This window comes from Larimichthys crocea, chromosome XVII (genome assembly GCF_000972845.2).
Source record: "Larimichthys crocea isolate SSNF chromosome XVII, L_crocea_2.0, whole genome shotgun sequence".
Lineage (NCBI taxonomy): Eukaryota > Metazoa > Chordata > Actinopteri > Sciaenidae > Larimichthys > Larimichthys crocea.
Window position 1 is genome coordinate 7,449,410 of NC_040027.1, and position 26,999 is coordinate 7,476,408.

Genomic DNA, 26,999 nt, shown 5'->3' on the forward strand with positions numbered 1-26,999 from the left:
AACCTTCAGTTATGAACATGTTATTATGACTCAGCGTTTCCTCTGATGGGAGACTTAGAAATGTTATGGAGTAAAAGAAAACTGGAATAAACAGATTTTTATAAATAAATTAAATGTTTGTAAAGTTAATGAAGTATTAATGTGACGTCAGGTTATGAATATTTGAATTGTTGACAGTCATAATTACAGACATCACGGAGGATCATCAAGAGCGTCACTGAATGACAGAGGAGGAGGGAGGAGGAGGGAGGAGGAGGGGGAGGGAGCAGGCGGGAGGGAGGAGGAGGAGGAGGGGGAGGGAGCAGGAGGAGGGAGAGAGGAGGACACGCCCTCCTCTCTCCCTCCCCGCCGCAGCAGACCGATGTGACCGTGTCAGTACCTGAGGACTGAAGCCTACCTGTGGATCCTCTCCCGGCAGCACCATGGGGATCTCCGCGTCCAGTCTGCTGGATGAGACCAAATCCAACTACATCAAAGGTAAGGAAACAAGGAAACGACGCGGGGACACACACACACACACACACACACACACACACACACACACAGAGTGTTGGTTTACAGGAAACTTCGTCCGTGTCTCTCCGGGTGATGATCCAGGAGCGCAGCGCCTCTTTACGCTCGATTCTCGGTGTTTCCTCAACTCTGCTCCGGTCTTCACGTCACTTTCTGTGGAGACAGACAGCAGCTGATTGGTTCACCTGGATTTGTTCCAGGTGTGTGTGTGTGTGTGTGTGTGTGTGTGAAACCTGTCCGCCTGGTTCTCTGTGCGCATTTCCACAGAGCTGTTCCCAGACTTCAGCCCGCCTGATGGTGGACTCAGGACGCCGTCCTCAGATCAGTTCTCTGCGGGGCGGATCGGTTCAGGTCGCTCCTGCCTCTCCTGTCCTCCCAGAGGGGAGGAGGAGGTGAGGAGGAGAGGGGGAGGAAAGTGAGACCTGTCCCCCCCCCTCTCTTTTGTTCCCTGCTGGGTGTGTCCCTGTGAAGAGGACATGAGAGGCTTCTGCTGTTTGTCTTGTGACAACAGGTGTTCATGGAGGGGCGGGGCCTGCAGGTGTCCACATTACCTGTGTGTAAATCAGAGTGTGGTAAACATGTTCAGCTGTACTCGAGTATTTGTTCATTACTTATGATCACAAACTAGCGAGTCGACAACTCTGTGTCAGCGTCCTCTTCACTCTTCTCCTCTGCCAGCTGCCGTGACTCTCAGCGTGTTACCTGAACTGTCACAGATTCTGGCAGCACGTCGGACACATGCAGCTGATGAAGGTTATTGCTAGTGCTTACCAAAATGATCAGCAGCTAATGTGATACTAACTACCCGGCTCCGGTTCTGGCACAACACCAGCTCCGCCCAGCTAACAAACGGAGCTGACAGCAGCTACAGTTTACTTCACTGTCCATCAGGACACTCTGTAAATCACAGAGAGTTGAGTCCGTCAGCACTCACACTGAAGTGTATGTGTGTGTAGTTTTGTTGTTGAGGTCCAGAATATGAGCTGGTTCTGCTTCTTGGGTCACGTGACCGACAGTTGCGGGGTCAGAGGTCGCCGTTTTGTAAACGGACAGAATAAAGGTGAAGAGTCAGAACGCCGAGGAAAAGGCGACAAAAGAGGACAGAGACAAAGAGAAGACAATGATGTCAAACAGAAGAATCTGGGCTGGGAAAAAATGAAGTCTGCTGACGCTGGTTGCTGGTTGTTAGTTGTTGGTTGCGTTGCCTCTGCTGTTGCCGTGGCGACAGGACAGAGTATCATATGTTCAAAGCTGGAATGGAAAAGTAGAAACATGCCGAGTGTGTGTTGTGTTGTGTTTGTGTGTGTTCTCCGTGTATAACACGGCGCTGCATGTTGAAGGTGGAGGAGCTCTGGTTTGACGGGCTCCGTCACCGGGCTCCGTCACCGGGCCCCGTCACCGGGCTGCTCTCTCAGGGCCTCACACTCAGGGACACGTCTGAGCTTCAAGTCGGCCTCGTCAGTTTTTCCTGGCTGCCGTCAAAGTGGAGGGCGAAGTCGGAGCGGTGACACAGAGCATCCATTCCTCATGGTGAAAACATTCCTGTGTCAGCCTGAAAAGTATGTGTGTGTGTGTGTGTGTGTGGGTGTGTGTGTGTGTGTGTGTGTGTGTGTGTGTGTGTGGAGGGCGGGTGTGTCTGTTGAATAATAATAACAGTTCACTGGGTTGGGTTGGATGATGTGAGCCTGCTGATCAGTCCAGTTTTTGGTGGAGGCCGCTCCCTCATGCTGTCATTCGTGTGTTTTTATTTTTTTAGCAGAGTGAGATGTGACTTTTATTTTGAAAATCTGATTGTATGTGACTTTTATTTTAGTTCTAATTATTCAGCTGATAAATTTCTGTGAAACGTAACTTAAAGATTCAGGGTTTGCGGAAACGCAACGCTACAACGTTTTATTCTGGCCAATGGGTTGATTAGTGACAGTCGCCATCAGGTTAACTTTTATTTTGAAAATCTGGTCAGTTGTTATTTTTTTACACTAACTTTTATAAAGTTGGTCTGTAGCTGATTTAACGAGCCTCCCTCTCTTCGGGCATGTGATGTTGAAACACCGTCAGACTTCTGTTTGACGCAGAGTTCATGTTCAGCTCCTCCTTTAAACGATGATGATGATGATGATGATGATGATGGTGATGATGATGATGATGATGGTGACGGTGCGGCTGTGGAGGCCATATTTCTCTAATTGCTAACACGTGTGTTGGAGGAGATGGAACAGCAGAGTTAGTTGTGGATCCTCGTGTAGATGTCGTTTGTCTCAGAGCTGATTTACAGTCCTGATGTTTGCTTCAACATCTGGCAGCGCCGTGACTCGTCCTGTTTGTCGTCCACATATTTCACCAGAGAGGAAAAACAGAGAAGCTCGACGGGGAGCGACATCTGCAGCTCCACGGTCTGAACGCCGTCCTGTGGAGCGCTGCTCGCCTCATCATGACCACGCCGTGACTCATGTTCAGGGACCGGTACCAAAAGACCGGCCGTACACCGGTGCTGGTCAGAACCAAAACACCCAGAAGTGTCTTTCATTCATGGCATTTAGCAGACGGTCTAAAACCTGGACGTAGTCTCTGTGACGTCCCCGCAGACTGTCTAAAACCTGGACGTAGTCTCCGTGACGTCCCCGCAGACTGTCTAAAACCTGGACGTAGTCTCCGTGACGTCCCCGCAGACTGTCTAAAGTCTGATGACTGTGCTGGAAGTGAAACTTTAAGCATGAAAACAGTCGTGCAGTTTTAATGTAAGGACCTCACTCCGTGCAGCGTGACATCATCTCAGAGTTCATGTGTGTGTGTGTGTAATTAAAATGAGGCTCAGGTTTCAGGAACAGCTGTGCAGACTCTTTGTTTTCGCTGTCAGGCTGCCATTCTTCATGCTGTGTCACTCTGTTTCCAGCTGCCATTACACAACCGCTCAGATATTCAGAGCGAGCTGCGAGTCTGTGAAAGTTTCTGAATCCACAAAGAGAGGAAACACACACACACACACACACACACACACACACACTGCACACACACACACCTGTTGTTTACGAGCACAATGAACACACACTGCACAAATCTGCTGCTAAAACACACACACACTGTTTCTATGAAAAGGAAGGACAGCAGTACACACAGAGCGCGTGTGTGTGTGTGTGTGTGTGTGCGCAGTGTGTGTGTGTGTGTGTGTGCAGTGTGTCCAAACCAGGCGACATCACAGAGACTGAAACTGAGCAGCCTCTCACTTCCTGTTGAGACTCACCTGTGATGTCATGTCAGGAGGACTTGTACTGCATTGCATGGCCAAAAGTCTGCGGACAGGTGAAGAATGAAGCCACCATGCACTGCAGGTTTGGCTCAGGGAGTGGTGTCCACTCACATGTGGCCATGTTCAGCTCAGGTTCACGCCTGTATGTGGATTATTGTGAGCATAAACACGACGAACAGGCAGAACTTCACACCTTGGTGTTGTTACGTAACACGGTCCAGGTATGCGGGCGTGCGAGCGTCAGACCGGCTCTACAGCTCGTCAAAGTCAGCGACTGACAGACGAGTGTGTCATGGTTGGAGGCGGTGACGCCCATCTGAAGCAGCTCCTCTTTTCTTTGGATCGTCGGTGTGTGCGAGCATCTTCAGCGAGCGGCAGGGAAATCACATCGGGGCAGTAAAACCTGTCAGCTCTGTGAGGGATGTTCATGGACGAAACCTTTCCAAGTGCCGCTCTCTGTCAGCACTGACGAGTCTCTTATGTACTGTACACAAAGCTCAGAGGGAAGCTTCCATTTCCATTTCCATTAGTGGAAAAAGTCTCTCACCATCTGCTAGAAGACTCTTCTTCTTCTAATGATCTGGATAAGATGTGCATCATAAAACAGCTGACATGACAGCTCGCCAGAACATCTCATTGACCCCCTAGCTGCAGTATAGATCATAAACCCCGCCCCCTCCATGTTAATTAATGATTGTCGATGCCTCTTCTGTCAATCAGTTAATTGATTGACTGACTAACCTTTTCGTTTTCTAATCTAATTTTATCTTTTCGTTGAGTGTGCGTTCTACAAACTGAGGCCAAAAGTCTGCGCGGGCTGTCCAGGTCATCACTGAACTCTTCTCAAAGGAAGACGCCAAAACACACAAACGCACACACACACTCATATTTCAGTCACCGACACACAGCCGCCTCCACCACACACACACACACACACACACACACACACACACACACACTCATTGTCTTACATTTTTCTGCCTTGCAGTGACTTGTTCGGCGTCTCGGGTATTTCCTCCTGGCGACACAAAGAGCCTCTTCTCTGAGCAGCAGAAACAACACAACACACTGTTTTAACACCTGTTTCTGAATCTGTAGTTGCTGTGATGAGACGTCCAGATCAGTCAGTCAGATCAGTTTGTGTCAGTTAAACGGCGGCCTGAACAATAACTGCACTTATTCAAAATAACGTCATTTCCTGTGTCTCTTTCGGGCAACAGGGTAGACGTTTTATTTCATAAGAGGCTCCGTGATCGGACCCTGTGGGACACCTTTCACCTGAGGGTTTGCTTTTAGTCCTAAAACTTAACTCACAATCTGCCTGAATAACAAAAATCTGGTGCATACAGTATATCCATGATCGCAGCCTTGGTGGAGGACTGAGGACTCTGAGTGTTTTCTATCTGTCATCAATAAAGACTGTCTTTGTTCTTCACTCTCGAGTTCACCGATGGAAATGTGTCAGGACGTGTCGGACACTGAAGGTGGAAAATCAGGTTTCTCCAGTGAAACGGAGGCTCGAGCTGCTGCATCACTTTTTAACTCTCACTCATAGTTCGCATACTGACACAGGTATGATCCACGTGGGCGTGATTTCAGGTTTGCCTTAAAGCGACATCTCATAGAAATCAGAGTCTGTTGTGACTAAAAGTCAGTCCCACATTTACTCTTGTCCGGCGGCTTCTTGCTAACAGACGTACGATTATCAGCTTTTGTTTATTTAATTTCTACAAGTGTGGCTGAGAAGTGAAATCCTTTAAACACACCACAGGATTATCACTGTGGGTTTCCCTCAGACGTGTCGCCACGGTAACAGTGGTTACTGGGATTTGGTTACAGGTGTGGCTCTTCACGGTTTTGTTCAGGTTCAAACGGGTGTGATGTTCACTCAGTCACATTTTGTCCTGCGATGTTTGAAACAATCCACACAAACCAAACCTGAGGACACTTTGTCACCTCTGGACTTCCTCTGACCTCAGACCAGTGGAGGCCGAGTGGCGTGTTCCCCCAGCAGACTGATACAGTGGTCATGATGATGATGACGCATGTTTACACGCTGGTTCTCGAACACGCAGGATTTCGTGTAAACTATAATGAACATATGAATAAAGTCGATTTTATCTCAGCGACTTGTTTATTTGTTTCAACTTCCTGTAACTGGCACAGAGGGCGTGGCCGTGTGGTTTCACCTGTTTTCACCTGCAGACAGGTGAGTTAGGCTCAGATATGTCTGTCGACTGTTAGCGCTGTAGGACCGCTGTGGCTTTGTCCTGGGCACCACAGTCAGATATGATCGTGGTCGAAGTCGCTAACAATCCTCTGTCACTCCTGAACTGTGAAAACTTTTCTTAATAACCAAACGTTGCTTCAGCTGCAGGTTCCAGACGCGTTCTTCGTGTTCTCAGACAATTTTAAAACATCCAGATGTGACATTAAACGCAGCGTTTCTAGTTACCGTGCAGCTCCTCGGTGACCTCGTTAGTCTGCATGTTAATATCGACATGCATGCAGATATTAACATGTAAACAACTCTGAGTTGAATGAAGCAGGCAGACGGCTCGTCAACACGAACTGATTAACGAGCGCTGTCACTGGGAAACACCACAGAGCATTAATTATCAGTTATTATGTTGACGAGTTTGTTTGTGAAATATTAATTATCTGAGGGACTGTCTGAAAATGATTAGTGTGAGGGCCGGACCGAATGTTTCACTTATTGAAGGAAAACTTCAGATGTGGAATAATTCCTTTCACCATGACGTAGTTTGGATGACTCGGTCTGCAGCAGCTTCTTTAATATCACTAAGTTACCTGTAATGTTTGTCACTGTTGGATCAGGAGTCCATCAGTCAGATGATCGGTGGTTCGATCCCCGGCTTCCTCCAGTCTGCATGATGAAGTGTCCTTGAGCAACACGCTGAAGGCTGAAGCATCAGTGTGTTCTTCCTGCTCTGATTCCAGCAGGGGAGTCTCACTGTGAATACAGCTGCTGTGCCACCGTGCAGAACATGTATCTGCCTGCATATACATAGAAATCATATGTGGAGCTTATATTTGTGTACTGAGGTGTTCACCTCCACCTCTGCAGCTCCAGCAGCTTCCTCTGCCGCCATTTCCTCAATGCCGAAGGTCGCGCTTCTTCAGCTACGTAGACAAAATGGCGTCTGCCAAGTTCAATGCTCAACAATAACTCGACTTGTAATTCAGACGTTTGTTTTCTGAATGAGTTTGTCTCGGTCGGGCTCCAGCTGGAATCAAGTAACAGATTTCCATCAGTCGAACTTCCTCTTTTACTTTCCTCCTTTTCTGTATAAATATGAAGTCGTATCACGGAGCTCTTTGTAACTATTTGTGCCTTTGCATCGATTTCCACTTCACTTTCTGTGAATCTTTCTGAAGTCTGAAGGTGTGTCTGAACATTTCTGATATTTTGCATAAACAGCAGCTGGACGATCAGATGAACGCCGACGTCACGGCCGTTCAAATCATCTCGGAGCAGCGTGAACCCAAACAAACTGCAGGAAGAAGTTGAATTTGTGCTGCAGCGTCTCAGGTTTCATGAAACGAGTGGATTCTAACAGAAAGCGTCTGTCTGTCAGCTGACAGAAAAACCGTGAGCGCGCTCGCTCTGCAGAGCAGGAACAGATGAAACCTGCAGCTTTACGAGCGTCCCTGAGTGACTCCCAGCTTCGACTTTATTGGAAAAAGGTTAACCTCCAGCTGAGGGGATGCTGAAGGCTGCAGCTTACATCACAGCACTGACAGCTTCATGAGCACAGTCTTTGTTCGCTGTCGTCTTATTGGAAACCTCTTCCTCAGTGGTTTACATGAATCTTCTGTGTTTTTCTCCAGCAGAGACAGTAACAGACCTGAAATGTAAAGATTAGAGGAAGTCAGGTCACGAACTGGAAAACGTTTTAGTGTGTTTGGATCAAAAGTCTCACTGGACCGGGCCGTTCAGAAACAATCATGTCTTTTCTTTTTTTTTACCGGTTGCATGGTGACTTCACTTTGACTCCTCTGAACCCAGAACAGCCTCGTCTGCGGAGACGCTGACATGCGTCAAAAATACACGTGAGGTCAGAAACCTGGACGACATTTTCAGCTTTTTATGCCCCCATCATGTCTCCCACAGTCCCATCATGTTCATCATTAATCAGATCAGTTTGGTGAGACCGTCCACCACCAGCAGGTGAAAAGCAGCGTGAATGAAATGTCATGTTGGTGGTCAGGAGATGGAAACCGCCGTCGCCTGGGAGCAGGATATCCACCCTGATGAGCTGATTGGTCGGAGGGACGGCCTCGTCCTCGGAGTTAAACCTTTTTACAGGCTGCATTGTTCAGGACGGAGGAAAAAACAAAGGAGGTCCCCGGAGACGTCCAATCAACAGCTTCAGCCTGCAGCTGCTGATGAAGAAACAAACCTCTGCCACAGTTCCACCAGAGCTGTGACTACACGTCCACACCTCGTCAGCTTCAAGCAGATTCTAATGGATTCAAAATGTGTAAATTAAGATTAAAGCTGTGACTGAAGTGTCATTTACATCAGCTCATTCATGAATTATTAGTCATTATCACAGATTTAGGCTAAATAAACAGAAGGCCGATGAGTCTGCCCACTCTTCTCCTCTGCCATTACGTCCATAGAAGCTGCTGAGACTGGTCGGCTGCTCGCCCAGCTCCGGTTCTGGCACGACACCGGCTCCACGCCCCGGGCCTGTAAACTTCTTCTTCTTCTTCCCGGGCTCACAGTCCGGGCAGCCCGGCTAACAAACTGAGCTAACAGCAGCTACAGAACAAATGTCTGAATATGTAACACTGTATTTCCATTTCTTGACCTGGTTTTCTGAACTCGTCTTCAGCGTGATGGAGCTCCGTGGGGTCTGTTTCCATAGCGATGTGCAGCCATCATCATCATCATCATCATCATCATCCTCGCTGTGAAACATCCTGCTGAGATCATGACGGAGCCATCCGCCCGACATTAACACGACTGTACAGAGTGAGAGGCTGAACAGCAGCGTCATGTTTATCCATTAAGTGGAGGCCGTGTCACTGGGAATTACCTCTAATACTTTGTGGATATTGAGCATTTAAGTCTGCGTGAGCGCTTGTTGAATGGACCTTTTTGTCCTGCTGATGTGGTTTGCAGAGAGAAAACTCTGACGGAGCTTTAGTCTGTCTGTGTTGAGCTTTGTTTTGTTTTTCCTAAGGAACTGAATCCCTCGGCGTCGGGGAATCTGGCCCGGTTCAGAGGAAAGGAGTGAAACCGGAGAGGTTTCTCTTTTCTCTCAGAAATCATGTGAATCTGCTGCCAGCAGTCGTAGGCTGACAAACCGCAGGAGGGACGAGGAGGGAGCTGCGAGCGAAAGAGATCTGCTTGATGCTCTGCAGCGAGAGAGACGCCTCGGAGACTTGGACAGAGCTGCAGAGTCTGATTGTAAATCTGGAGAGATCCAGAGAGACACCAACAGCATCTGGAGTGACCCGATTACAGCCCGGTGCACAGAGCAGCTCAGGTCCAGCCTGATTTCATCTGGTGTTTGTTATCCAGACTTTGGCTCCGAGGAAGAGACGGAAAATAAGAAAAGATGAGCTCAGGTTTTGATTTTAGAAAACTGTTTGTGGACGTCCAAAGAAGTTTCAACAGTTGTGACAAATTCAGCTCATGTGGTTTGATTTGAGGTCAGCGTGGTTCTTTTTATGCAAATGAGTGTTCAACATGTCGGGAAACATTCAGATGTGAACCTCATGCTCAGCACGAAGACGGCAGGGGAAACAAAAAGTTAGGGCTGCAATTTATCAACTTATAAAATATCAGATTATTATTTAAAAAATGCAGGTCCATGGTATCTATGGAGGGCCGCAACTGCCAAATAAATAAATGACAGAATAAATAATTTAATTTGCCACCAAAGGCACCAAAAATAAAAAAAATGCAGGCATCAATTAAATTATAACATGACATGAATTTTCTTATCTTTGTATTAATGATTAATTAATTTAATTGATTTAATCACATTTTCTAGCTGAATTCATGTCTACATTTAGTTTTAAATATTAGTTGTGGTGCGTTTCATTTATTTCTGTTGCATTTTGGCAGACTTGGTCCTCCGTACAGAAAACACGGAGGAGCAGCTGGAGACAGGATTTTAGATCGATCCGAGGCTTTCACGTGTTTTCAGTGAAAAATATCGAACCATGACAAAATGATGGAAAGTTTAAAAACAGCTGAGCTTAATTTGAACGCCCTCGGGACACAAACTGGATGTTTGTTCTCATTAATGTTTCTCATTAAGACAAACTGTTACGACTGGACGGCGTCGTGTTCTGGATTTCATTGACGCGTTTGGTTTCTGTCCAGTTGGACTTCATCTGCTTTCCTGACGTCTGAACATTTATGTGTTTTATTTTCCCCAAATCACTCTTTAAATTTTCATTTTCCCTCCTGGTCTCGTGTGAATCTTCCTTTAACATCGTCCACGTACAAAGCGTACCAACCTGAGCGGCCTTTGTGCTGCAGACTGGCCTTGCTGGTTCATATTTCAGGCTCTGCCTGTAACAACACGCCGCTCTCTTATTGTTCAGATGAAATCTGAGCAGGAATTCAAGGCCAGCTGAGTTTTCTGTCCTCGAACATAATGGCTCTGTTTAAAGTGTTCTTCCTCGTCTGATTTCACAGTGAATCTGTCAAACTGTTCCTCTCTGTTCTCTCTCCTGCAGGCCAGGCCGAGGCCGAGCTGAAGGACTTCAGTCCGTACTACAGGAAGCAGTTCTCGGTGGCTCGCTTCTCTCAGGTGGAAGATGATCTGGAGCAGCACAAAGAGAAGATCACACAGCTGCTCCAGCAAAGGGTACGTCACAGTAACATCAGTGATCCATCAGCACATTCAGGATAAAAACATGTTGTCTGTGTTGAGCAGGAGGCTCTCGAGGCCGGCGAGGTTCTGTACGAAGAAGGCGTCCTTTACTTTGACGACACCAGGAAGTGGCGGGAGAGGTACGTGGTGGTGAGAGCCAATTACTGCCTGGAGTGTCACGACAGTCTGGAGGTGAGCCGACACGTTGGTGACGACGACCGCGTCCACGCCGACGTCCAGACGAAGAGCTTCACCTCTGTTCTTCTGTTTCAGACTTTCGTTAAAGGAGTTCCTCCACGACAGAAGCTGCTGCCCACAGGGGGCGCTGTGCTGACCACGGAGGAGGCGTACATGGCGATGGTGGACAAATGTTTCCCCGATGACACCAGTGAGTAAGAGACAGATTCAGAGTCAGTGCTGGACACACTGGAGGACAGAGGGGACAAACATAGAGACAGACATTTGATCACCTACAATCATCAGCATGATTTCAGCCTCAGACAGGTGTTTAGGAAACAGACGTGTCTGCAGAGGACGAGCTGTAATCTGACTGTTTGCACACAAACATGAAGAGATGCTGGCTGCACACCTGAGCACCTGTGTCTGTACCTGAGCCCCTGTGTCTGTACCTGAGCCCCTGTGTCTGTACCTGTGTCTGTACCTGTGTCTGTACCTGAGCCCCTGTGTCTGTACCTGTGTCTGTACCTGTGTCTGTACTTGAGCCCCTGTGTCTGTACCTGTGTCTGTACCTGAGCCCCTGTGTCTGTGAAGTCTGTAGAGAAACTGTGGTCATGTGACAGCGTTCTGTCAACGCTACAGAAAAACTAGGTAACTGTTAAGTATGATGCGGTTGTCTGAATGTTAGTTATTGGTTGTGTATTGATTACAGTTGTATAAACAAAGCGGCTCTCTGTGATTGGATGTTTCTGTTCGCACCGTCGTCCATGTTGTGAGTCTTCATCTAAGAGAAGACGAGCTTCAGGTGGAGTCTGAGGAGCAACGAGGACTCGAGGAACTAACTGAGACTTAGTTCCTGACACAGACACACAGAGCAGGACTCAGGACACAGGTCTCAGATTGAAATGTACATGAAGGATTCAGAAGCCTGCAGGCATCAGCGCTTTGATAACATGAATTTCCCTTTAATCAAACGTATCATCAGTGTCCAGCTGCAGAGGCGCTTCTCTGTAACCACAGGCAGGTCTGAGCGTGTTCAGAGTATTTACTCTGAGATCACACTGAAGGCGTCAGAGACGATTCACCTGTGTGAGCCTCACAGGTACAGGAACAAATAATCAGCCCGTACATTTAAAGAGATACTGTCAGCTCTGGTTCTGGCACGACACGGCTCTGCTCCCCGTCAGCCTCTGTGAAACATTAACGTCTGAACGTCTCGCCATCAGCTGACCGTCGCCATGTTTGTGTGTTTCAGATGTGAAGGAGGACTTCGCTCCTCCTCTGTCGGGGATGCCCGGACAGTTCCCCGTCTACCTTCGTCTGCCGTACAGGAGAGACTCGTACTTCTGCTTCAGACAACAGGCCAAACAAGCCGCCTTCCTCTCCATCCTGTCCGACTGCATCCGACACCAGAACCAAGGTGAGACGACCCGTCTGCAGTGTCCAACAATGACCTAACAGAAAGAACGCAGATGATGTGATGACTAACGTGTTGGTACTTAAACTTCAGTACCGGATCAGAGTTCTTTGTTCTGTGGCCCTGACGTGTAACAGTACGACCTGCAGGGACACAGATGGATCCGGTTGCAGTCGTGATGTTGTGGCGCTCTGAAGCTGCTGTCTTCTGTAATTCAGGCTTCTGACTCTGATTTTGGTCCGTGCAGCATCACTTGAACCACTGTCAACAGTTGCCATGGCAACAGACTCACCACACCAGCTCCGAGGAGCAGAGAGGAAACGTTTGCTCCGTGCAGCCGAGCGCGTCGCTGACTTTGAATGTAGATAATAACAAGACGATGATGATGGCGGCTCATCTGTTTCCTCTCTCCCTCTTCCTGCAGACTTCCTGAAGAAGAAGACGTGCGAGGTGCAGGCCTTCCTCAAAGCCATCCAGCTCTACAGACAGGACAAAGGCAAATACCAGGCCTGGGACATGCTGATAGGAAGCGACATCAGGGTACGCCACGTTTAAACTGCTCGTCTGTAACGAGGGAAATAAAAAGCAGTTTCATATTTACAGAGATGAGCCTCACTGTGCAGTGACGGCAGAGCAGTTAGAGGGTTCGGTACCTGCTCGAGGACACGAGTCCAGGAAGTGGACTCCATACTGGTCTGGTCCGTGCTGGACTTGAACAGGTCACGCTCTGGTTCTCCTGCTGCATGCACACAGCATGCTCTGTGTTTATCAGTCTGTTTGTTTGCATACGTTATCAGCACTGATTAGTTTCATGATGACTTTAAAGAGGCAATGCACAATAATCTATTCTCATCAACAACCGCAACGTCTAATTAACCCAGTGAGATTTATCTCATCAGGTCAAAGAGACGGAGACTGTAAAATACACAAAGTACTTTGTGGTTTATGTGTTGGCAGACTGTCTAAAACCTGGACGTAGTCTCTGTGACGTCCCCGCAGACTGTCTAAAACCTGGACGTAGTCTCCGTGACGTCTTTAACATCGGGGTTTCATTTCTAAGTACAGAGAAGCTGCTCTGTCTGTCTGTCTCTCTGTCTGTTTACAGCCTGCAGTGTATTTGCATGATGGAACAATGCAGCAAAGACTCATTTGCATCGTCTCTTCCAGCAGCACAAACTGGACATGTGGACTCAGAGTCCTCCTCTTCCTCTTCCTCTTCCTCTTCGTCTCTGTCTCTCTGTTGGACTTCCTGCTGATTTCCTCTTTTGCCTTTAAAGTCGAGCAGGAATCCTCCCACAGACGACGTGTCGACGCTCCATTGTGTTTGTTAAAATCAGTTGGAGGTGAAAGGAAGTTTGACGTGCTGCAGGAAACTGCACACACACACACACACACACACACACACACACACACACACACACACACACACACACACACACACACACACACTTAAAGTCCATTTGTTTTAGCAATAAGTCACATTTCCTGTTTTTTCTGCCTTTGGCATACACGTGTAGTAAAAATACATACCAGCGTACTGACACTGCTCACACTCACTCACTCACCGCTAATTTGCTTTTTTTTCCTTGCACATACCTCTCAGCTGACGCACACACACACACCCACACACACACACACACACACACACACAGTGAAATGTTGGCAGTAGAAACAACCAAAATCATAAATCAGTCAACTCGTTATTTGGATAATGAGTGTGTGTTTGTGTGTGTGTTTGTGTGTGTGTGTGTACACACTGATGTTTGTGTTTAGTAATCATTTTTTTATTTCTTTAAACTTCTTTATGATCTCACAGGAAGTTTAAAATCAGCCTCATAAAGTGTCTTTATTGATCACACTGTGTTCAGAGGAGAACAGCTGATTTTACTGTTAAAAATAAATTCATTTTTCAAAAGAAACAAACCTAAAACTTCTTCGATGTACAAGCCGAGGCAGAGCCAGACTGTCTAAAACCTGGACGTACTCTCTGTGACGTCCCCGCAGACTGTCTAAAACCTGGACGTAGTCTCCGTGACGTCCCCGCAGACTGTCTAAAACCTGGACGTAGTCTCTGAGACGTCCCCGCAGACTGTCTAAAACCTGGACGTAGTCTCTGTGAAGTCCCCACAGACTGTCTAAAACCTGGACGTAGTCTCTGAGACGTCCCCACAGACTGTCTAAAACCTGGACGTAGTCTCTGAGACGTCCCCACAGACTGTCTAAAACCTGGATGTTTGGTTTGGAGACATCTCTGTGGTTTCAAGTCAGACATATCTCTCTGAATAACTCGGTGCTTTCCGTCTGTTTGTAGGTGATGGCCAACGTGGTGATGGAGCAGCTGCTGCCGTCTCTGGAGAAAGACATGCTGCCTCGACTCAAAGCCAAGAAGACGGAGAAGAAGAGAGTGTGGTTTGCTGTGAGTGTCTCCGTCGTCTGCTGATGGTGATCTCTGTCTTTGTAGACGTCTCTGTCTTTAACCGTCTCTCTCTGCCTGCGTCCAGACAGTGGAGGCGGCGTACATCCTGGTCCAGGAGCACCTGTTGGAGGGACTCTCGGCGCTGAAGGAGGAATGTCGGACGTCGGTGCGGCAGCAGGAAGTCCTCATCCACTCCGACATGGACCAGATCCTGGAGTCCAGGCGGCAGCTGGAGGAGAAAGTCCGAGGTAACGTTCCTGTTGTTGTGTTGGCACGTGGACAGGCCGAGCTGCATTCCTCTGTGATCCGTGAGGCTGGCTCCGAGTCACATCACAGTCCAGACACATAAAACACAGCCGAGACAGAAATATGCAGAAATCTGTGTCGCATTGTTCAGTTCAGTTCAGTTCTTCTTGTGCTTCATAAATCATGGAGGAGCTGCTTCACATCACAGATCTCCATAAAAGGAATAAAATCAATACCTCATCAGCTGTCAATCAAAAGAACGACAGCATCAGCTGATGTCTTAATCACTGTGATTTACACATCTTCATATTTCCATCAGTGTTTAATCGTTGTTACCTCAGAATCAGACACTCTCTGCTGCAGGTCGGCGTGTCGTGAGATTTGAACATGTTTGCACGTCGGAGACGTTTTCAGATCTTTGTTCCCAAAGTCCAAAAAAGTCCTCGTTAGTTAATTATTCCAAACCTTCATCATCTCTTCTTTAAACTAACTGCAGATGTTTCAAACTCGACGAGACCGTGACATGAACGGGACGTCGTCACAAACAGAACAGCGGCCGTAGTTTCTCCGTTATGTTAGGAAGGAGAGGGCGAGGCGAGGGGGCTGCTGCAGATCGTATTGAAACTTCACAGAGGGACAGTGTAGAGTGTTGTCGTGTTCGTGGTTTTGAGGACATTAAAGGAAGAGTTGTCCTCCACTTCAGGAGTTAGACCGGTAAGACCAGAGTCCATGTCGCGGCGCTGTGTGTTATCAGAGTAAACACAGACGGGTCACGTCCAGGCAGAGGGAGCGCTTGCTCCATCAGTCAGTGATTGTTTGATTCGGTGGAGTCATTAAAGCTCAGAGTTGCTGATCTCTGATCAGTTTCTGCAGACAAAGGTCATGAAGATGAACAGGAAGCGTTTGTGATCGTGTCAGCAGAATCTCTCTTCCTATAGAGAACTTTACATAACGCTGTTTCTGTAAAGTTCTGAAAAACCTGTGTGCTGGTCTGAGGTCTGGTCTGAGGCGTCTCACCTGTTACCTGAGCTTCAGGATCACACAGAGACCTCCTCAGTCCTTTTGTCTGACAAACGTTTCATTTCTGTCTCCAGCCAAAGTGTCGGAGCCGGCAGAGAAGCTGTGCTCCGAGTCCGTCCAGCCGTACCTGGGCTCGGTTCTGGAGGAGCTGATGGAACCGGTCAGCTCCGGTTTCGAGGAGGGACGGCAGCTCAGTGAGACCATGATGGACCGGATCTGTCAGGACGTCCTGCTGCAGGACGACAACGAGCAGCTGAAGAAGGTTCGTCTACAGGAAATGTTACCAGGTTTAGTTCAAGTGTGTGTGTGTGTGTGTGTGTGTTTTATCTCCAGGCTGTTCTCTGAACCCCCCTCCTCTCTGTCTCAGGCTCTTGCCGACATGTTGAGGCCGAGCCTGCTGAGCTGCTATCAGAAGATCGGCTCCCTGCAGGAGAAACTGCAGCACCTGCAGGACAGGTTCGGATTCTCCAACATCACGGGGGTGATCCACAGTGCTCAGATCGACCTGCAGCAGGTACGGACACACACACACACACACACACACACACACACACACACACACGGCAGAGGAATCCTCTGACTCATTCACGACTCAGCGTCTGAGCTGAAACACAGAGTGTGAGCACACGATGAATCAGACGTGATCTGCTGATGACACTTCCAGCTGAATGAAACATTTCCATCAGTCTGACCTCAGTGTGTGTGTGTGTGTGTGTGTGTGTGTGTGTGTGTGTGTGTGTTTCAGCTGATGATGAACGCAGCGTACACGTTTGAGCAGCTGCTCTACAAAGCCGTGAAGGACAATCCAGACAACGCGAGCTCGGCCATCGAAAAGGCCAAACACCGAGTGCTGAAGGTCAGAGAGACGATGATGATGATGATGAAGAAGAGATTCACTCTGACATCACATTTTGATTATTTTTAGTTATTTCATAATTATTAATCATGTAGAGATGCTGCCTCGTTATTCTGAAGATTTTTATTCAAACTTGTGAGACTTATTTTACATTTATAAGAAAGTTTGTCATGTTTTAAATCTAAAACTTTTGAGTAACTGTCAGAATTCAGTTTTAATGAAACTTCCTGAACGTTGTTTTTAAATGTCACATGATCGTGGACGTGTTCTCAGAAACTGAAAGCAGCTCTTTCTTCTTCTGCAGCAATATGATTACGACAGCAGCACGGTGAGGAAGAGGATCTCCAGGGAGGCGCTCGTCTCCATCACCCTGCCCTTCATCAAGAAGAACCTGGCCCCGACCTGCAAGACTGTGAGTCTCACACACACACACACACACACACACACACACACACACACTGACCTGGTGTGTGTGTGTGTCTCTACAGGAGCTTCAGGATCTGGAACAGTCAGTCTACGCCGACCACTCCAACTTCATCCATGTTCAGAACGTGTATGAGAGCATCCTGCTGCAAACTCTGGACAAGGAGGTCACCAAAGGTATGACGGAGCGCACAGGTGATGAAACACACACACACACACACACACACAGATCACCTCTAACTTCCTGTTTCCTCCTCGTCTGGCAGTGGTGAAGGAGGCGGCGAGCCTGAAGAAGTACAACCTGTTCACCGACAGCAGAGACCTGCTCAGTCAGTCCAGCCGCTCCAGCCTGTCCTCGCCGCCCGTCTCCACTCCGAGCAGCCCCGCCATGACGCTCGCCTCCCCCTCTAAAACCTCCTCTCCCCCGTCTCCTCTTGCGGTCAACGGTCTGCCGTCCACCCCCGAGAAGGAGCAGCAGCAGGAGGAGAAGGTGAACGGCGAGCTGCAGAGCCAAGCCTCATCGACGGTCATTGAGACGCCTCTGGGGAAGGTGGAACAAAAAGAGGCTGCTCAGAGTGTCGCCGTCAGTCAGGAGGCGGCGGCGTTACCGCCCCCCGAAGCTGAAGATCCCGTCCAGACTGTGAAGGAAGAAGCAGTCGCCCCTGTTGCACTTGAAAGCCCGACTGTGGCAGATCCAGCTGACCGGAGTGAGGTGCAGGAAGTGAACGTAGAGGCAGCTCCAGAGACCGTGATCCAAGACGAGGTCTCTGTCATCACAGAAACAGTCGAGACGTCGGCCGAGCCTCAGACCCAGAGCGCTGACGCCCAGAAAGAAGCAGAGACCACTCTGCCAGAAATCCCCCCCGCTGGAGAAAGTAGAAAAACAGACGTGGAGGCGGCAGCAGCACAGACCAAAGCTCCTGCACCAAGTCCTGATCCTGCAAATGAACCAGAAGCTCCTGCACCAAGTCCTGATCCTGCAAATGAACCAGAAGCTCCTGCACCAAGTTCTGATCCTGCAAATGAGCCAGAAGCTCCTGCACCAAGTTGTGGATCTACAAGGGAGCCAGAAGTTCCTGCTCAAAGTCCCGGGTCTGCAAATGAAGCAGTTATCACGTCAGCTGAAGGCGCTCAGTGCCAAACTGCAGCCGGCAGTGAAGAACAGAGCGACTGTGGAAACTCTGAGGTCGAGCTCGAGGCTCCCTCTGGTGGACAAACACTTGAACTCACACCTGCAGACGACGGCCTGGACCTGAAGCAAGAGGAAACAGAACCAGTAACCGTCTCAGACCCAAACTCTCTGGATGTGTCCGTAGGAAGTGAGTCGGCTCCGTCAGATTTGGAGTCCGTGGATGAAGTCAAGGCGACACAGAGCAGCGAGGATGAAGTCTCGACGACCTCTGACGTATTGGAGGACGAGGCCAACCTCAGTAAATCACCCGAGAGCTCCGACGAACCGGCTGAGGACAGAACCACGAGCGACAAGCCGCCGTCCCCTCAGGCCCAGACAGAAGCTGTGAGCGGGGACGTCAAGGTTTGCGGGGACGTCGAGGTTAGCGGGGACGTCGAGGTTATCGGGGACGTCGAGGTTAGCGGGGACGTCGAGGTTTGCGGGGACGTCGAGGCAGCAGCGAGCACGGAGCCGTCGGTGGAGGCAGCTGAAGCTAGAACCGCTCAGTCCTCTGAGCCCGCCAAAGAGGAAACCCCGTCCAGCCCTGAAGAGCCTCCCCTGGACTCCATCAAGGAGATCCGGGACCTGGTGGTGGAAGTGATCGAGGTGGAGGAGCTGGTGCAGCGTTACCCGAGCGGTATTCCTAAAGAGGAGTGAAGCTTCGTGAGCGATCGCAGCCGCGTTACCTGAAGAGAACCAAACCATCATCGGCAGCTTCAGTCCGGAACAAACCGCCTCACAAACACGGACGCGCTCCCCAGAAACTTTCCCGAAAGCTTCCGTGAGCTTTTTAAAACACATATGCATGAAAACTGTGGTAAATTATTTAAACGGCTCGTATCACAAATCGACATATTAACGGTGACTGTGACGGATTTCTTTTTGTTTCAACATTACATTCAAGTTTTTAGAAAATTCAATTACAACTATTTTAACACGTGACGCGTCGTCGCTGTGTGGACGACGTGGACGTGAAGATGGATCATCGTTAGCGTAGCTTAGCATAAAGACTGGAAGCTGGGGGAAACAGCTAGCCTGGCTGCATACAGAGTGTGTTACTGGAATATTACTGATGCTTCATTTTAACAGTGTGACCTGATCCACTGCATCAGATCTGATCAACTAATCAGATGTTTGACTTCAAATCAGATTACTTAGTACTTATTCACCTTCCAACAGTAGTTTTGATATTTCCAGCTCATAAAACCAAACACAGACAAATTCATTTTCGAACTTTAGAGGCGTTTCCCTCGTGCACTTTCAAACTTAGACTGAGCCAGGCTAGCAGTTTCCCTCTGCTTACAGTCTTTGTGCTAAGCTAGGCTACGATCCACATCATCCTCCCTCGAGTCCCAGATGAAGCTGGAGCAGATGTTTGAACATATTCGACCTCGTGCATGAAGCCAAATTAAAAATCCTCTTTATAGTTTCAACAGTTTATTTCTTTTCGGATCTACTGAAGGATTGTAACTAAAAAGGATTGTAACTAAAAAGGATTGTAACTAAAACGGACTGAAGAAGCGGCTCAGAGTGCCTTTATAGTACCTCCATGTTGCCTTAAATCACATGACGACGGACGCCAGCCTCGTCGCGTGGATGCGGTTGCCATAGAGACCGGTCCATCGGAGTCTGAGCAGCATCAGCTCCGCCTCTGTGCCTTTTTACCTGTAGAGCTTCTTTATAGAGACGTCAGGACAGTTTACAGGGAGGAGCCGTGACCGCAGACTGTCACCAGATGAATGTTGGTGAATGGAAACATTGTGTGCAAATATTAATAATAAAACCAGAGTCTTTAAACAAACGTGGCCTCGAGCCGTCTCTGTGTGAACGCTCTGGCTTCAGTGTCGGGAAAACAACACAAACAATAAATGGTTTTATGTGCTAATAAAACACAAACCGCACGAAGCTTTGATTATTTATTTATGATGCACATCTTTTAACCAATCACAGACGCACTGCACGGAGACAACCTGCGACTGATCCAACATGTGAGAGCGATTAAACACGGAACAGTCTGACTACGATAATGTTCCTCCCATTCATTTGATAGATTGCACCACAGACAGAAGCAGCTCGGGTTTCAGCGGCGAGCGGCGCTTCAGGCACGGCGAGGACGGAAACATCAAAAATAATTTGTTCACATTTAAAATCCCATTTTTCAAGATAAGACAATAAAAGTCTGTTCACATTTCAACTTAAATTACATTCACACAAATGAAGATAAATGACGTCTTCTGCAGAGCTTCCAGTGTGTGTGTGTGTGTGTGTGTGTGTGTGTGTGTGTGTGTGTGTGTGTGATCTGCTTATCTTTATTAAAACAGAGACAACAATCGAGACGGTTATTCGAGTCCAGCTGGTTGAAATTCCTTTTGAACCATTTAAATTTTTATTAATTGTTCATTTATTACTGGAAATAAAACAGAAACTTGAGCCGAGCTGAAATATTCTCCAGGTTATTGATGAACTGAACTCTGCAGGATTTTCTCTGTAATCGCCTAAATGAAATCGTTACTTTCAGCCAACGTTCTTCATGTAATGAAAGAAATACAGACTAAAGCATCGACATCAACGCAGCTGCATGTTGCATAATGCAGAAGTGTCTCCTAACGTGAGATGATGATTAAAGGGCTGACACAAACTGCGTCCACTTCTCTAAGCCCAATGAAACGAGTCGGATCAGGATTCACGGACGTCGTGTTCGGCCTGGTGATAGTTCCTCTGAAGCCACGTGCGGACCCGATAGTCGAAGTATCGACTAACACCTGACCACCATCATCTTCTTCTTTGGTGCCACTGAGCTTCAAAACAACTTCAGCGAGCAGCTGATTTAGGAAACGACTGAGAAAGACGAACGTCTTCAGAAGCAATGGGAGGACACGTGGTGGACACGTGACGGACATGTGACGGACACGTGGTGGACACGTGGCGGACACGTGACAGACACGTGGCGGACACGTGACAGACACGTGACAGACACGTGACGGACACGTGCTGGTCTGAGTCTGCACAGCATTAATAAAAACAGTTTCGTTCATTCAGCCTCACGCCGAAGAATCATCGTGAACGTTACGATAACATTCGTCTCGTCAAACAGGAAACAGAATCAGATCAGCTGACAGAAAAATCTAAAGCGTTGTTCCACAGAACATTAAAACTTATTTAAAATCTAAGGCTGGCGTCGATATTTAGAGTCATACCGTGAACATTAACCTCTGCATGGATCGGCCGTGCTCTCTCACAGGGACAGTTTGTGTTAGATAAAGTCATTGCACAGAGGAGCAGGCTGGAATCAAACCTGTGTCACTGAGGACTGAGCCCTGATGACGGGACGCTCGGGTCAGTCAAAGCAGTTTTGTTGCTTTCCAGACTTCATTGACAAAAACGTCATTTCACCTCAGACGGGAGCCGCTGCCTCGATCTGCGCAGAGAAACGAAGCGATGGAGGCGGCGTGTCCGTGAGGTCAAAGGTTTCTGTCGAAGTCGAGATGAAGCTGTGATGTAAATGTTGTGCGTGCAGCGTGCAGTCGGGTTGTGACGCATGTTGGTTCTGCTGTAGGTAACACACTGACTGGATCAGTACTTCATGCAATCACACTTTAAACAACACAAACTGTCCTTTAAGGAAGTTTCCCTGAATCACAGATGACATCGAGATAAAGACACTGACTGCTGAGTCATACATCAGTTTGATACTAGCCGTCCACAGCCTGGACTCGAACATCAGGACACTTTGTTCAACATGTTTGTGTGAAGAGCTTCCAGGTTTTACCGGGACGCCGTGCTGTAGGCGGAGAAGAACTGCTCATCGGGGCGGAAACCGTAGGCGCTGATTGGTCGATCTGCCGGGACGAACTGCTCCGACACACTGAGAGGAGGAGGAGGAGGAGAGTGAGGAGGAGGAGGAGAGAGATTGAAAATAAACAATGTGATACAGATGCAGAGATGTGGAGGAGGCACATTAATCTGTAATCATGAAACTAATTAAGACAATCAGAGAAACAGTGACCTTAGTTTCCTCCCAGAGACGAATCAAACGTTCAGATTTTCAGATTTTTAAACATCCTCCTCTTAAATTAAGACGTGACCCTCGGTGAAGGTTTGGAGACCCCTGGTGGAGCTCGGTGCTCACAGCAGTGGTGCTCTGCACACACCTGACTGGCTGGATCAGGTGTGTCAGGCCAATCAAGAGGTATTCAGGAGTGTGTGTGTGGAGAAGGGAGCGAGGTAAATCATCAGAGCGTCATGAGACAACTGAGCTGCTGCATGTTCGTCAACAGTTTACATCTACATTCAGAGTTTCTATGGAATCTAAATGTGTAACAAAGTGTGAGACCTCAGAGAAGTGACGGAGACTCAGACACTCAAACTCACGGCTGGACTCCGTGACGCTCTCCTGTCTGACCTGCAGCAGGTTCAACACCTGAAACCAGATCAGGGCTGTGGACACAGTCCTACTCTGCCACCAAACAGGACGAGAGTGGACGGACAGTCCGGACAGGGGCAGGTAAGATCTGTGCAGACCATCACACCCTGATCATGAACTGTTTAAACTTCTCCCCTCTGGGAGGCGCTACAGAGCTCTGTACGCCCAAACAGGCAGACGAGAGAGACAAGAGCAGACTGTGATTCTGACAAGGGGAGAACGTTCAGGTTCAGCTCCACCAGGTGGAGCTCTGACACCAGGCATCTCTCGGGGAAACCCCCACCCTGCTGCAGAAAGCTCAGCACACTCATAAAGTGGATGCAGTGTTGGTGTGGGTGCTGCAGGTGCTGGCCGAGTTACAGGCGGCTCACGGCTGCAGGCGGAAAAAACGGAGACATGTCAAAACACAACGGCGTGACGAGGGTGGAGGCCGCCGGCCAAACCTGCGGAGGGGAGGGTGGATGATAAAAGGCCTGTACCTACACCGTGTAAATCAGTTTCTATGGGGATGTGGATGCAGAGGGTGGGGGCCGATTTCACGCTCCATCTTCTGACCAGCTGCTGGGAGTTTGTGCCTGATGGTGGGGTCAGAGCGACGGGCCGGGCCGGGCCTGATGGATAAACTGGGCTCTGATGGATGACACCACTTCTCACACGTCTTTTCTTTGAGGGAGCTCGGCCCGGCCCGGCCCGGCCCGGCCTCCGCCCCTGGCCTTCTAAAATACGAGCTGTTTGCTTTGCCCCTGCAAGCGCCATAATGACGTGTTGTTTTTAGCCAAATCACTTCCAGCGATCAGTTACACAGCTTGCAGCGTATTTACCACCTCCTCCTCCACCTCCTCCTCCACCTCCTCCTCCACCTCCTCTCTGTTTTGCCTTTGCCCTCCTCCACCCTCAGCCACCACCTCCTCTCCCCCCTCCCCGGGCAGAAATATGTCTTTTTCCTCTCCACACGCTACGCCTGTCAGGGGGGATTTCAGAGCCGGGCTGAAGGAGGCTGGAGGAACACTGCAGCTCTGAGTCACACCATCCATCCCTCCACCCGCCTGCATGTGTCTGTGGCTGACGGAGCAGCTACACCCGAGCCTGGACCTGCATGTTCAGGCACTGACATAAAGCGGTCACCTGCTGACACTTCTGCTCATCTGATGCTGTTTTTATTTCTGAAATTATGAAATAAAGTTTGATTGTTGTCAGATTGAGACGTTCCTGGACTGAACATTCAGAGCAGCTGAAGCTTTGACTGCAGCTGTTAGAATTTAATAAACAACAATAATCGACTTTCTATCGATCATAAACACAGACAGGCTCAGAACCAGGATATAATTATGTTAATGAGGTGAAATAAAGTAAAGATAAAAGTCAAGAGGCCAGATAAAAAAAAATATGAACACACACACTGACACACACTAACACACACTAACCCACACACTAACACACACACTAACACACACACTAACGCACACCCTAACACACACACATTCAAACAGAGGTGGAAACTTTCAAACAGAGATGGAAACATTCAGACAGAGGTGGAAACTTTCAGACAGAGGTGGAAACTTTCCTCCCTGTCAGCTGTGAGATGTCTCGTGATGAAACATGACGTGAAGCGTCTGCCACCTTGTTTCCTTCATGTGTGACACAGAGTGAGGACGGTCGGGTCACTGAGACAAGACGCCCAGTGTTCCCACGAACGCTGCGTCCCCTGGGCTGAGCGCGGGGACGTGTCCCCTGGGCCGAGCGCGGGGACGTGTCCCCGGGGCCGAGCGCGGGGACGCGTCCCATCCCGCAGAGGACATTCCTCGGTAGTGAACAGGAAAAGGAATCAGGCCTTTTCCTCCCTCGGTGTGACCCCTCGCCCCCTCGCCCTCTCTGTCTGGACCCTGGCCGGGCCCCGCTTTGATCTCACCCCGCTGTCACAGCTCAGGTTTCAGGGAACCAACACGCCAGCCGGCCCGGTAAAGACCCAGAACCACCCCTCACCTTTGTGACGGGCCCTGCTTCTCCTCCTTTAGTCCTCCCTCCTTCACTCACACTGACAGCCTCTCAAAGCGCTCATTGATTCTCGGTCGGCCTGGTCACAGTCCTCCGTCTGTCTGTCACGCCTCTTTCTATTGGACGCCGCGCTCCACCTGACCCAAACACTCCTGTGCTCACATGAGGAACATTCAGCCCGAGCAGCAGCGTTCACACACCTCGACATATTCACGACTTGAAGAGTTCAAACCTCCGTCACGCACCGTCAGAGTTCATTTCATCAGCATCAGTAAAAACAAACTAATTAAAAATCTGGACGTAATAAACTGAAACTGTACGGAAGCCCTGAGCGCTCAAACCTTCAGACATTTTCTGTCAGAGTTCATTTCATTTGTTTTCTCGAGGTCTTCAGTTCTCGATGTCCTGAGATAACGACATGATTCATTTGAAAAAACAAAGTGACAGTCGAGTCTCTTAAATCATTCAGCGCAGCGACATGTTGCTGTTGCAATGATTTAAAATTCTCTAACTGTCATTTAGTTTTCTGCAGATCTCAGGTTCATTTATTTTTAAACATAATGACGTAAATAACTCTGAATAAAAAGTATGAATGTATGAGCTTCTGGTTTCTGTAATTCTGACCTTTTACAAACAAAATTAATTCACACACCTTCTTAAAAAAAATCTATGACTTTTCAAGCACTTTCCAGGCCCAATTCCCTCAAATTCAAGGACCCAAAAAGGCAGAGACACAGCTCGAGATGCTGATATTCGACTGAATAACCTCAAACATATCTGTAATATTTCTGTCGACACATGGACTGAATTTATGAACCTCTTTCACTCTTTCGCCGCCCACGACACTCGTCCCACCATGGAGCTGCTCGGGCCGTGGAGCAGCTCGGGCCGTGGAGCAGCTCGGGCCGTGGAGCAGCTCGGGCCGTGGAGCTGCAGCTGCTCCACCTCTGTGCAGACCAGATAATAACTGCTCCATCAACCGTGATATCAAGCAGCTGCTGCAGAGGCTCGTACAGTGACCGTACAGTGTGACGTCCATTAAAAAGGCCCATTCACACCATGTTTCACACGTAGTTTAAAACAAGCGCTGGAGCTGCTTTTGATTATTGTGTTAACCTGGATCTCTCCGAGTGCAGCAGCCAAATTAAAACAGTCTCTCAGACGCCGACTCCCCCGACGCTCTGCATATGTTTGAAACGTCTCGGTTACGAAGCTGAGAGTCGGACAATAAAGAAATGAGTGAAGGGCACACAGATCTTTGGAGCGACTGTGTCGTGGATTCAGCCGGTCACAGTCCGCCTCTCAACGGCAGCCAAAGCAAACATTCCTGCCGGCGAGGGGGGGAGGGAAAACCCAACGCGAGCTTTATCGCACGCAACCAGGGGTTTCATAATAAATAAGACAAATGACTCTCAATAAACTCTCCATTTCCCCGACGATTCATCATCCCGGCAGCGTATCGGATTAGCTGCTGCTTCATATTGGGACTAAAAAGGGATTCGGCCTCAGCGATAACAGGATGGATTTTTAATTCCCAGGCTTCAGCTTCGTGTTCCTGTGGAATGTCAGCGGCTGATGGAGAGAGAAACAAGAGCGTGGAGACAGAGACAGCCAGAGTGTTTGTTCTCAAAGCTGGAGTATTGCTGTTGAGGGTGGAGCGATGCCTTCTGGGATTGGCGAGGCTTGTTGACTCAGGCCCGGCCCGGCCCGGCCCGGCTCAGTAACGCAGATCAGCGAATGGTGATGCAGAATAACAACATGAGAGCGCGGCCGGGTCAGCGGACGAGCTGAGACAGAGCTGAAGGGAAACACTCCCAGTTTAGTGTTTCCTCTGTGACAACGACAACCTGCCAGCTGACACACTGTGTGTGTGTGTGTGTGTGTGTGTGTGTGTGTGTGTGCAGGGTTGAGGTAATGCTAGTCTATGTAATGTGTTCTCTTCATGTCAGTGTTTCCTCCTCTGTCGGAGTCACATTTATTTTACTTCACATCTGAAACAATCAGAGAAACTTTAGGAGTTTCGTTTCCTGCTCAGGTGAATCAGATGCTGAGATGAACATCGTCCCATCAGTGTCTCTGAATGTGACGCTCTGTCGATCTGTTCTGGTTCTGCCCGACATTAAACAGCTTCTGGACTTCAGTCTTTGACTGACTGAGACGTTTAGCACCGTGCTCCAGAACATTCAAGAGGACGTGACTGTGTTTGACCTCAGACAGCTGTTTGTCATTTTCTTT

The 26,999-nt window shown here is 48.7% G+C and overlaps 2 protein-coding genes across 5 annotated transcripts in view; one reads left to right on the top strand and one right to left on the bottom strand.

Moving 5' to 3' along the window:
* Nucleotides 1–297: 297 nt before the first annotated feature.
* niban1a (niban apoptosis regulator 1a) lies at nt 298–20,147 on the top strand. The gene is made up of 14 exons (XM_027289922.1): nt 298–477; nt 10,484–10,614; nt 10,684–10,812; nt 10,894–11,008; nt 12,053–12,217; nt 12,639–12,754; nt 14,526–14,630; nt 14,716–14,878; nt 15,971–16,158; nt 16,264–16,410; nt 16,642–16,752; nt 17,057–17,164; nt 17,241–17,352; nt 17,442–20,147. The coding sequence occupies exons 1-14, from the start codon at nt 423–425 to the stop codon at nt 19,001–19,003; spliced, it is 3,207 nt and encodes a 1,068-aa protein (XP_027145723.1). The 5' UTR covers nt 298–422; the 3' UTR covers nt 19,004–20,147.
* The window catches only part of kifap3a (kinesin-associated protein 3a), a 45,039-nt gene continuing 18,684 nt past the window's right edge, over nt 645–26,999 (bottom strand). The window contains exons 20-21 of one of the 4 annotated variants that reach the window (XM_027289925.1): nt 22,116–22,211; nt 645–666 (exon numbers count right to left, since the gene is read on the bottom strand). In XM_027289925.1, the coding sequence (XP_027145726.1) occupies nt 660–666; nt 22,116–22,211 (103 nt within the window). In that variant the 3' untranslated portion in view covers nt 645–659. Of the gene's footprint in view, nt 667–7,568; nt 7,630–13,532; nt 13,588–21,923; nt 22,212–26,999 lie in introns of those variants that run through there. The other 3 variants (XM_027289923.1, XM_027289924.1, XM_027289926.1) reach the window with 3 other exon arrangements.

Coding starts and splice junctions, on each gene's coding strand:
- niban1a (XM_027289922.1), top strand. CDS start 423: ATGGGGATCTCCGCGTCCAGTCTGCTGGATGAGACCAAATCCAACTAC. Junction 12,218..12,638: donor CATCCGACACCAGAACCAAG/GTGAGACGACCC, acceptor CTCTTCCTGCAG/ACTTCCTGAAGAAGAAGACG. Junction 14,631..14,715: donor AGAAGAGAGTGTGGTTTGCT/GTGAGTGTCTCC, acceptor GCCTGCGTCCAG/ACAGTGGAGGCGGCGTACAT.